General features: G+C 37.0%; 1 protein-coding gene across 1 annotated transcript; it reads right to left on the bottom strand.

The window, feature by feature from the left end:
* Positions 1 to 371: 371 nt before the first annotated feature.
* On the bottom strand, positions 372 to 8,453 carry LOC118844346 (olfactory receptor 2D2-like). The gene is made up of 2 exons (XM_036752215.1): positions 8,414 to 8,453; positions 372 to 1,309 (listed from the first exon to the last, which is right to left on the bottom strand). Exons 1-2 carry the CDS (start codon positions 8,451 to 8,453, stop codon positions 372 to 374), a joined length of 978 nt encoding a protein of 325 aa, XP_036608110.1.
* Between the last annotated feature and the right edge of the window lie 3,842 nt (positions 8,454 to 12,295).

The following is a 12,295-nucleotide window of genomic DNA, read 5'->3' as shown; positions in this document are numbered from 1 at the left end:
AGAAATTGATACATCACCTCAAACTTCTCTTAGTAATTGAATCATTGTAAGGATGTAGAATAAATATGTACACATGTATATATACACACACATATATACATATATTTTACAGAGGACAAGTAGGTGGTACAGTGGACTATTCTTGTGATCTGGAAGACTCATCTTCATGAGTTCAAATCTGGCTTAATAGCTGTGTGACTCCAACAATATATATAAATGTATATATGGGTGTATTTGAATGAAATAAAAGGACAATATTTTTTCATGCATTCGTTAATACCAGTCACAGGGAAGTGTCATTTTCTGGCAGGGGTCTAAATAATAAGGGTTGGAGGTAAGAGATGTGGTCAAACATAGTTATATCACAAGAATCAAGATTCCCTCCTATTGATTGCATTCCTGAATGCCCTCATTACATCCTTATTCCTCAGGCTGTAGATGATAGGATTGAGCATAGGGTTTATGACACCATAGAATATAGCAACACGCTTGATTTGCTCCCTTGAGGACTTGGATGTCATGTAGGAAATTATTAGTGTCCCATAAAAAAGGATAACCACAAGGAGATGGGAGCCACAGGTAGAGAATATTTTGAGTCTTCCTGAGGTAGTCTTCATCCTAATGACAGTCACTATGATAAAGCCATAGGACACCAGGACAAGGGACACAGGTACAAGAAGAATAACTACACCCATGAAGAAAATGGCTATTTCTGCTTTATGAGTGTCTCCAGATGCCAGGGTCAAGAGAATTGGGGCATCACAAAAGAAGTGATCAATCTTATTGTCTCCTTGGTAGGGGAGGCATACTGTGAATATAGTGTCAACTGAGGATGATACAATGCCACAGACCCAGCACCCCAATGCCAGTTGACCACATACCCTCCCTGTCATGATGAGAGAGTAATGCATGGGGTCACAGACTGCTAAGTACCGATCATAGCACATCACAGCTAACACTAAACACTGTGTAGCTCCAGAAACAATGGAAAAAAATATCTGAGCTGCACATCCCTTAAAGGAAATGACATTCTTCTTGGTTAACATGTGGACTAGGGCTTGGGGAACAATGGAGGTAGAGATGCCAAGATCAGCCAGAGACAAGTTACAAAGGAAAAAGTACATGGGTGTATGGAGCTGTGAGTCACTTAGAACTAGGTAGATGAGGAGTAAGCTCCCAAGCACAGTGCCTAAGTAGAACCCCAAGAACAATACAATGAATAGCAGATGAGTCTGAGGGTCATCAGAAAGACCCAGAAGGAGAAATTCTGTCACCCAGGTGTGGTTGTATTGGCTCATGTTTGATCTTCCTGATGTTTGATCTTCTGAAAGGAGCCAAGAGATACTTGATGTAGGAATATAACCTTAGCATCATAGAATCTTTGAATTGAAAGAGAAGTGGGATATTATCTGGTCCAGCCTTCCACCAAAACATCAATATCTGCCATGATAATATTTCCAAAGAACATTTTCACTGATGAGTCACGAACCCTAACAAAAGAAACCCATTTCATTGTTTGACACTCAAAATCATTAGAAAGCGTTCCCTTATACAATAAGCCAATGTTAACATATATCATGGTGTAGTATTGAGGATATAACTTTGCCAGTTTCTGAGTCTTCTTATCATGCATAAATCTGCTCTCAGGCAATGGCAAAGCTCCAGGAAGGAGAAAAAAGGATCAGGAAGGATTTTTGAAGCATTAAGGCAGGAAAAAGCAAATGGAACAAAGATTAGGAGGGAAGCAGAAAATTGGGAGAAAATCTTTACTTCCAGTGTCTCTGATAAAGGCCTCATCTCTAAAATATACAGGGAACTGAGCCAAATTTATAGGAATACAAGTCATTCCCCAATTGAGAAATGGCCAAAGCATATGAACGGGCAGTTTCCAGAGGAAGAAATTAAAGGTAGCTATAGGCATATGAAAAAATGCTCTAAATCACTACTGATTAGAGAAATGCAAATCAAAACAACTCTTAGGTACCACATCTCTCCTGTCGGATTGGCTAACATGACAAAGCAAGAAAATAGTAAATGCTGGAGAGGATGTGGGAAAATTGGAACACTGTTACATTGTTGGTGGAGTTGTGAACTGATCCAGCCATTCTGGAGAGCAATTTGGAACTATACCCAAAGGGCTACAAAAATGTGCATACCCTTTGACCTGGCAATACCACTTCTAGGGCTGTATCCCAAAGAGATCACACAAGTGGGAAAGGGACTCATATGTACAAAAATATTTATAGCAGCTCTTTTTGTGGCAAGAAAGAATTGGAAATCAAGGGGATGCCCATCAATTGGGGAATAGCTAAACAAATTGTGGTATATGAATGTAATGGAATACTATTGTGCTATAAGAAATGGGGGTGATACGGACTTCATAATAACCTGGAAAGACCTACATGACATAATGCTGAGTGAGCGGAGCAGAACCAGGAGAACATTGTACACAACCACAGATATATTGATTCTGTGATGACTAACTTTGATAGAGTTGACTCCTCTCAGCAATTCAAGGTTCAAAGACAATTCCAAAGGACTCATGATAGAGAATGCTATCTACATCTAGAGAAAGAACTATGGAGTCTGAATATAGATTGAGGCAAACTATTTGCTCTATTTTTTTGGTTTTGTTTCTTCTTTCTCATGATTCATTCCATTAGTCATAATTCTTCTTTACAAAATAAGTATTAAATAAGTTTAATGAAAAGGCGTATGTTTTTTTCTTTTTCACACAAAATTCCATTTTATAGTTGACTTTTGAGTGTAGGTATAGGAACCTGACTACCAATGATTTCTATTGATACTGACTTCCAAACACCAAACCCCTGACTTACAAGTGAATTTCTGTATCAACATTTAATTATGATTTGGTAATAATTCATAAAAAAAATGCCACCTATTGGAAATCTAGGTTATTACAACCAAATTAGTCTACATTTCCTTCAAAACTAATCTTATCTTCCTGTTAAAGAGAATCTTCTAGGATATCTATATTATTGTATTTGAAAGAAGTGAATTGTCTTTTTTTATAAGTATTCTGAATTTCAGATTAACTCAGCTTTACAGTACCCAGATTTGTGCAAATTAATGAAAATTGATTTTTCTGATTTCTTGCGACATTAAAAAAATCTTGTCTACTTGGTAAATAAATAAGATGTGATTGTCATAGGTAAAATGATTGGGAGTTGGAATGTTTGGGTTCCGATTCTGACCCTACTTTAGATTTGCTCCCTTTGCATTTCCAATTTCTCTATTCCTTTCCTTCCCTTTAACTCTACCAACCTGAGAGACTGATTGTGTTCAGAGTGGCAAAGGGTCCAGAAAAGTAAGTCCTGAAGAAGGTAAACCTCCATCTCATCATAGTACTCTGCTGTAAAGTGAGGGCACAAAGAAGAGCAAATTCATTAAACCATGCAATCACATAGATGGAAGCCACCCCAGAGCTCATCTAATGCAATCCATTTCTTACTAGGAATTCTCCACCCCTCCTTTCACCAAAATCCTAATGAGTTCTTTAAAAAAATTTTTCCCACTCTAAATATTTCCTGAACACATTATGTTGTCTTCATATAATCAAATCCCATCACCATTTTCTGGCTATATGTCAGTTTATCGTTGTTCTTTCTAAGATGTGATTTCCAGAAGTATACAAAACAGAAGAGTGCAAGTCTGATCTTTCTTGCTGTGGAACCTTTGCTTTTACAATTTCTTTCACTTCATTGTCTGCCATGTTCTATTACTTAGTAAAAAACAGGATTTCAGAACACTTGAAGCCATATATTTTAAAAATATGAACTTTTGTCTCCCCATGCCTACTTTTGCCCCAATTGGTTTGAGCTGGAGTACAGGAATTTATATTTGTGTTTATTACATTTCATATTTTTACTTTTGCCTTTATTTTATTCTGTCAAGATAATTTCTGATCTCAATTTTCCATTCAATATTTAGCTATTCAATATTTTTATAATTACTGTATGAATGCCTTAATCCAAATAATTGATTTCTTAAGACAAGGATGTGACTTTTGTAAGAGAACCAAACTATGTGGCCAATTCCCTCAGATAGACCTCATTTTCTCCTCCATATTTTTATGGACAAAAATAGTGAAGAGAAACCTGGGGAGTAGGTATCTCAGTATTAACTGTAATGGGTTTGAGTTTTTAGATAGAGATATAGTTGAAAATTCTGAGCAAAAACTATGATGTCTAGAGGATATTGAAGTTTAAGGGACTGAGAGCCAGATAGTAGAAGAGAATCTGAATTTCCCTGAGAATTTCCTTCTATAGATCAATACGAGATAAAATAATTCATGTTAGGTTTCTAAAATGGAGAGTTTAACTGGTTCTCAGAGGCAATTTTTATCAAACCTTTTATTTTCCAAATGAGGAAACTGAGTCCCAGAGAAGTTAAAATATTTGTCCAGGATTACAGATATTGGATTTGCTTCCAGGTTCATTGGCTCCATGGCTAGTTCTCTTTCTACTATATGATGGACTACAAAACACCCTATGGTTGGACACAGAAAACGCCCTGTGATCCTCTACAACTAGGTTAACCAAAGTTTAAATAAATGTATCACTTCTTCATTTAATGTTGGGTTAGTTTTTCAGTGTTTTTTCCATAGATCATCCCCATACCTGTGTGAGGTAGGGTATTTTTTTCCTAAGGGAGGATGTGGGACTAATTTTCTCTCCCTTAGCATGTAGCTATGAACGTATAATGAGATGGCTTTTTTACCCAGAGCAGTTTTTATTACAATAATAGTAATTTTAATGTTTATATAGGGATTTAAGGTTAAAAATAACTTTATATAGGTTTTCTCATTTTATAATCACAACAATCCTGTGAAGTAAATGCTATTATTATGCTTTTTTACACAAAAAGAAGTTGAGGTTGATATAAACCAAGTGACTTGTCTAATGTCAGACAGCTAGTAAGTGTCTGAGGCAGGATTTGAACTCATCTTTTCAATTCCCAGCCCAGCACTCTAGCCATTGCTCAACCCCTCCTAACTATGGATAATACACATAATGCCTGTATCAAGCAAAATTTCATTTCATTTAAGTTGTCACTCAGGATTCATTCTAAGTCAGTTCTTAAGGATTTTGTGCTGGTGAAGGGAGACATAGCCCTCATATGGAAATTCACCAGCCAGTTTCCATTGCCAAGGGGAGAACACTGACATGTCAGATTTGGTGGACAGGTGTTCCTAAAGCAAAAAGTACAAAATCAGAGAGATGATTAGTTCAGATCCCCTTGAAACATTTCCCTTCTTCTGTAAGCCTGTCCACATAGCATTTTCTCTATGCTAAATCTAGCATTCTCACCTGTATGGCAGGAAAGAACAGGAAAACATCTCATAGCTAGTAAAGAGACTTCAAATGTAGAATATAGAACAGATGTAGCTCTCGATAGGATAGAAACCACAATGATCTTGTCCAGGAATTAGAGAGCACATTTCAAGTCTTCTACAAAGGATGGGAAGAGAGAAGGAAGATAGGGAAAGGGAAAGGGAGAAGAGTGGAGAATTGGCTTAAATTGGCTCTTTCCATCAGAAAATATCTTTGGTAGTTCAAAGTACTTTCTTTTCTAATAAGGGCTGGTTATTTGAGACTAGTCCTAGTTTAATGGGATATGGTGTGAGCTTGTCTCTGGAGCCTCTACTATTCCCTGGAAGATTCCTCCTCATTAGGATTCAGGATGGTATTTAGGTGTTATCAAGGGTGTCATTATAGTGTAGGCAACTCAAAGTTACATTCTCAACTCTGAAATCTTAATTTTCACTTTTTCTCCTTCTTCATATTCTTTGTGACCTCATAGGTGGGGCCACAGAAGGACAACTTAACTAGATATGTGGATTACTTGACTTTTGCCATGGTATCAGATATCTTCTCATCTGTTTATGAGAATATACACATTTCTGATCCTAGATTTCATGGTTTGTTTTCCTAAGAAAAAATGATTTGCAATGCCTATAAATTATATTCATCAATGCAATTCTATGATCTTGGTATTAGGTGATACTTTGATATTTGAAATTAGGGACTAGAATGAGAGGATTTTAAAGTCGCTACCTTAGAGGTTATCTAGGCCAGCCTAAATGACCAAGCGTTTCTATAGCATTCTTGACAGCAGGTCAAGTTCGCCCTGCTTGATCACCTCAAATGATCTCATCACCTCCTGAAGTAGCTCATTCGTTTTTGTCAACAACTATTAATCATTCAAAGAGTCTTTTTTTTCTTATAGGGTTGAAATTCACCTCTCTGTAACTTCTATCCTTTTTCCTAGTCTGATCTTCTGCTAAGAGTTGTGACTAGCATGGGTTGAATGTGTCTTCATAGCAGGGTACCAGTATATAGAAAGGACATGCTTCATCAGTGAGGTGATGGCTGTCCTCACACCTATTCTTAGAATCTTTCACTGGCCCTCCTCATAGCACAGCCGCCCCAGGATGGCAATCATTGTTGAATTCCGATGCTTCTTTGGAATTTTATTTCCATCTCTTGCCATCTCTTCTATGTTCAACATGCTTGAAAATAAATTTTACTTGATCTATGAAAAAGCACTCTCTGGGGAATTGGGCATCACATTCCTGAGCCAATGACAACACTGGCCACACTGTCCTCTATGCTGCTGTTGCATCCCATTTCCAGATAAATTTTCTACAGAAATACGTATTTCTAGTTACAACTCTATTCTTTGATACCAGGTGGAGCAATTCCGATCTCTTTTCAATACAGCAACCATTCAAACGTGAAGACAGCTATCAAGGCCTCTAGTTTTCTCCAGAATAAACATTCTCAGATGACTCAATTATCTTTATATGACAAGATAACTTATTTCTGATTTATAAAGATATATCTTTGCTAGCCAGGCCATTTCATGGTGAATTTTCTGCCTTTCCTTGAAGTGGCTCCTCTGCATTATTGAGAGTCTGTATTTCATGTCTTAGTATTTCTGTCTTGCCCTTGCTATTGCACCTTCCTTTGCATTTTCCTTCCTGATTTTCTCCTAAAGGAGTAAGTTTTACTTAGACCCATTCCATTAATTGTTCTTAGACTTTTAATACCTTAGGAGGCTCCTCATCATCTCTCTACCCCTCCTTTCGTTACTTAAATTGTCAATGTACCCTCTAAATGATGGTATGTAGAATTTGGTCTATTTAGGAATCCTTCAAATTCCTCACCTTGGATACTACATTTCTCTTAATGAAATCTCCAAGACTGAGCTAAAAGAGTAAGCCTCTTCACATCCTTAGTTCCACCATTAGATCAGGAACTAGATTTCAGAGTCGTCTGGTGTTGGGAAACCATTTAAGGTCTTAATAAGGTCCAAAGGGAAAAAAAGAGCTGAACAGAAACCCCCTAAATATGAAATCAGTGTCCTGAGAGGCCTTAACTGTGGTTGAGGCCTTAATTACAGGCAAGTAGAAGCTCCTAGCATTCAAGCCTTTTAACTTTAGGCCAACCATTGCTCATAGCTTCCTATATGCCTTTATTTCAGAAATCATCTTCCCATTTACTGGGGAAAGTCAAACTGCCCACCTAACTACTGCAGATCCAGAGAAAACCAAAATTGTAGCCAGGTTCTTTGCTTTCTTTTTAATTCTTAAATATGATAATGTCATTTATTAGTATGTCCTGTTATGTCTCATTAATTAGTAAGAAATCCTTTGCAATAAAAAAGGCCCCAGAAAGTAGCTTTGCAAAACCACCAATCCATCTGTCGCATCTGAGAGTATACATAATATTCTGCAATCATTGTTCATCACTGCTGCAAGAAAAGAATGCAGGTGTTTTTCCACCCATATTATTTGGAACCAAGCTTAGTCATTCTTGTTACTACTCTTGTTCTTTCCATCTACATTATTTTTGTCACTGGATATACGGCCTTGCTAGTTCTGCATATTTCATTCTGTAGTAGTTCATACAATCGTTCTCCTGCTTCATTGAACTATTTATAGTTATTGCTTCATATCAAGAAGTCATGTTCTATTAGATCCATAGGCCAAAATTTGTTTAGTCATTTCCCCAATGATGGAAATATATTTTATTTCCAGTTCTTTGAGTGAATTAATTGAAATTAATGAAAAAAGAATTTGTTAAGACCTTACTATGTACCAAATACTATGTACCAGGGGCTGCTAGGTGGTATAGTGGATAGAGTACTGGGCCTGAAGTCTGGAAGGCTCATCTTCCTGAGTTCAAATATGGCCTCAGATATTTACTAGCTTTGTGACCCATGGAAAGTCCCTTAACCCTATTTGCTTTAGTTTCTTCATCATGTAAAATAAGCTGTAGAACGAAATAGCAAACCACTTTAGTATCTTTGCCAAGAAAACCCCAAATGGGGTCATGAAGATACAGACATGACTGAAACAACTGAATGACAACAGACAGGTACCAAGCACTCTGCCGATTGCTGGGGTTGCAAAGAAAAAATGAAGACATGACCTGTTTTCAAAGATCAGACATTCTAATCAGACAGAAAAAACAGAGAGGGAAGTGATGTCAAGGGAAGGACATTTGGAAATTTATAAGGATGGTGAACAGAGTGACGAGTGGATTGACACACCTTTCTGGGAGCAATGACAAATTTGATTTGATTATGGTTTTTTTTGAGAGTTTTTATTTTTAGTTTACAACACTTGGTTCTACATAATTTTGAGTTCCAGGTTTTCTTCCCCCCCTCCCCCTCTTCCCCAAGAAAGCATGGAATCTGATATATCTTCTATGTATAACACGCTAGTCAAGTTGTGAAGAAGGATTATGATCAATGGAATGAATCATGAGAAAGAGGAAAGAGAACCAAAAACAAACCCAAAAACAAAAACAAAAGAGAAAAAAAAGGGAAAAAAAAAGACAAGCATAAAGTGTGTCTCAATCTGCATTCACACTCCATAGTTCTTTCTCTGGATGTAGATAGCATTCTCCATTGTAAGTCCTTTGGAGTTGTCTTTACACCTTGTGTTGCTGAGAAGAGCAAAGTCCATCAGGGTTAGTCGTCACAGAATCCATATATCTGTGGTTGTGTATAATGTTCTCCTGGCTCGACTCTACTCACTCAGAATTATATCGTGTAGGTTTTTCCAGGTTGTTATGAAGTTTGTATCATCCCCATTTCTTATAACACAATAGTATTCTATTACCTTCATATACCACAACTTGTTCAGCCATTCCCCAGTTTATGGGCATCCCCTTGATTTCCAGTTCTTTGCTACTACAAAAAGAGCCGCTATGAATATTTTTGTACATATAGGTCCTTTTCCCACTTGTGTGATCTCTTTGGGATACAGCCCTAGAAGTGGTATTGCTGGGTCAAAGGGTATGAACATTTTTATAGCCCTGTGGGCATAGTTCCAAATTGCTCTCCACAATGACTGGATCAGTTCACAACTCCACCAGCAATGTAACAATGTTCCAATTTTCCCACATCCTCTCCAGCATTTATCATTTTCCTGTTTTGTCATGTTAGCCAATCTGGCAGGACAGATGTGGTACCTAAGAGTTGTTTTGATTTGCATTTCTCTAATCAATAGTGATTTAGAGCATTTTTTCATCTCCTTACAGATATCTTTAATCTCTTCCTCTGAAAACTGCCTGTTCATGTCCTTTGACCATTTCTCAACTGGGGAATGACTTCTATTCCTATAAATTTGGCTCGATTCCCTGCATATTTTAGAGATGAGGCTTTATCAGAGATACTGGTTGTAAAGATTTTCTCCCAATTTTCTGCTTCCCTCCTAATCTTTGTTGCATTGGCTTTTTCTATACAAAAACATTTCAATTTAACATAATCAAAATTATCCATTTTGCATTTTGTAATGCTCTCTATGTCTTGTTGCGTCATGAATTCTTTTCTTTTCCATGAATCTGATAGGTAAACTATCCCTTGCTCTCCCAAATTGCTTATAGTATCAGCCTTTATTCCCAAATCATGAACCCATTTTTACTTTATTTTGGTGTATGGTGTAAGATATTGATCTATGCCCAGTTTCTGCCCTACCATTTTCCAATTTTCCCAGCAGTTTTTGTGAAATAGTGAATTCTTAGCCCAGAAGCTGGATTCTTTGGGTGTATCAAAGAGTAGATTGCTATAGTCGTTGACTTCTCCATCTTATGTACCTGTCCTATTCCACTGATCCACCATTCTGTTTCTTAGCCGGTACCAGGTAGTTTTGATGACTGCTGCTTTATAGTACAGTTATCTGGTATGGCTAGGCCACCTTCCCTAGCATTTCTTTTCATTAATACCCTAGATATTTCAGACCTCTTGTTCTTCCAGATGAATTTTGTTTTTATCCAGCTCTGTACAGTAATTTTTGGTAGTCCGATTGGTATGGCACTGAATGGATAGATTAATTTAGGTAAAATTGTCATTTTTATTATATTAGCTCGGCCTAACCATGAGCAACTGATATCTTTGTTTCACCACTGATCTTATTGGGAATGCTTCTAGCTTATCCCCATCACAATTATATACCATACCATATCAACTATTCCTCAGCCATTTCTTAGACTTCTCTGTCAGGACTTGGTCAGATGTATTTTCTAGATCTTTGTGGAGTTTTTAAAGAAGAGAGCTTGACTCTACTTCTTTGTGCTATTCCACCAGGTAGGCCATTTTCTTTACAATCTCATTTTATTCTATTTGTATTTACAATTCTCAATATGTAATTGGTTATTAACGGATGATTTTTTCTATTCATTCATTTTGGTACTTTTTTTTTCTTTTTAGCCCCACAACAAATTTTTATTGATAGTATAGGTTATATTATTTCCATTTAACCTGATGGACTAGAGATATTAAAACAAAAACACAAAACTAATGCTGCTGCTCCTCTATTAGCTACATCCTAGATCAATCTCCCCCTCTTTCAGTAACGCTTTCCTCATTACCCCTTCTCTATCCTGAAGCTCTTTGTCTCACCTGGAAGCCAGAAAAGACCAGGACATGATCACATAGCCTGTGAAGAGAATACAAATGAAAAAGAATATAGAACAGAATGGGAGAAATAGTCTCTGAGTTTAAAAGGGGATTAGAAAGAACTGGTTTCTTGTCAAGAAAGCAAAGAGCTTGTTTCAAATTATTGTAGAACAGTAAAGAAGACCATAGGAAGAAAAGTTGAGGTAAAAGAAGTAAAGTAGAAAATTGTCTCAACTCACCCTCCCAACCACATCTCTTTGGTATTTCACATATTTGCCTTTGAAATAAGGGCTGATATTTTGAGTATAGTTCAAATTTAATGAATTATGATCAGAGATAGTCTCTAGTGCATCTAATATGCTCTGGAGGATTTCTCCTCATTATGATAGATCTGGACTGTATGTAACTTTTCAGAGTGTTTCTCAGGTGGGAATAAAGAGGAAATTTCAGTGCAGATGCTTCAAATCTACATCTCCATCCCCAAATTCTGCATCAAGAATAAGAAAGGAAGTGGTCCATTGGAGGAAAATATTTTCCCAGATAAGGTACTGATAGTTAAGATACATAAGGAATTAACATGAATTTATAAGGCCAAGAGCTTTTCCCCAAGGGGCAAGTGGTCAAAAGATATTAACAAATAGTTTTTTTTAAAAAAAATAGGAATTATAAACTGTTAATATCAGAGTTGGTGCTTACTATTTGCCAGACGTTGTAATAATTAAATTGTTTTGAATAAATAAGGAAGTAAAAGTCAAAATAATACTAAGGTTTGATACCTGGCTTACAATTTTTCTCTCCTGCCGAACTCCTATCCTTATGTTAGGGAACTTCAACATACCTACTGATTCTCCCTGACATAGTCTAACCATTTAATTCCTCAAGCTATCCATCTCCCATGAACTACTCCTCTACCCCATCTCAACCAAAAACAAAAAAGGCCATATCCTTGATATTGCCATCACCCACAAACTTTCATTTTTAAGAATTTTGAAATCCTTTTATCTGATCATAATCTATTGTCTTTTCACCTCTCCCTCTTCCTTCCATTATATAATCTTACTTTTCAACTGCACCATGACCTCCCATTCCCTTGACCCCTCAGTTTCCTCCCAGGTCATCTCCCTGGCACTAACTACTCTCTCCTCTTCTTCCCTTCTAGACTCCTTGGTCAATCCATTCAATTTTACATTCATCTCCCCTCTTGAATCTCCAGCTCCTTTATCACATCACCAATTACGTGCAGCTAAGCCTCAGTCTTGGATCACTCCTATCTTTCATCCCCTTTGTGCCTACACATGTTCAGCTGAATGAAAGTAGAAAAAATCACGCAATAATTATGACTGGATCCTGTGCAGATTTGTGTACT

This window comes from Trichosurus vulpecula, chromosome 3, assembly GCF_011100635.1.
Source record: "Trichosurus vulpecula isolate mTriVul1 chromosome 3, mTriVul1.pri, whole genome shotgun sequence".
NCBI lineage: Eukaryota > Metazoa > Chordata > Mammalia > Diprotodontia > Phalangeridae > Trichosurus > Trichosurus vulpecula.
The sequence above is the reverse complement of the archived record's forward strand: the minus strand, read 5'-3'. Positions and strand labels throughout refer to the sequence as shown.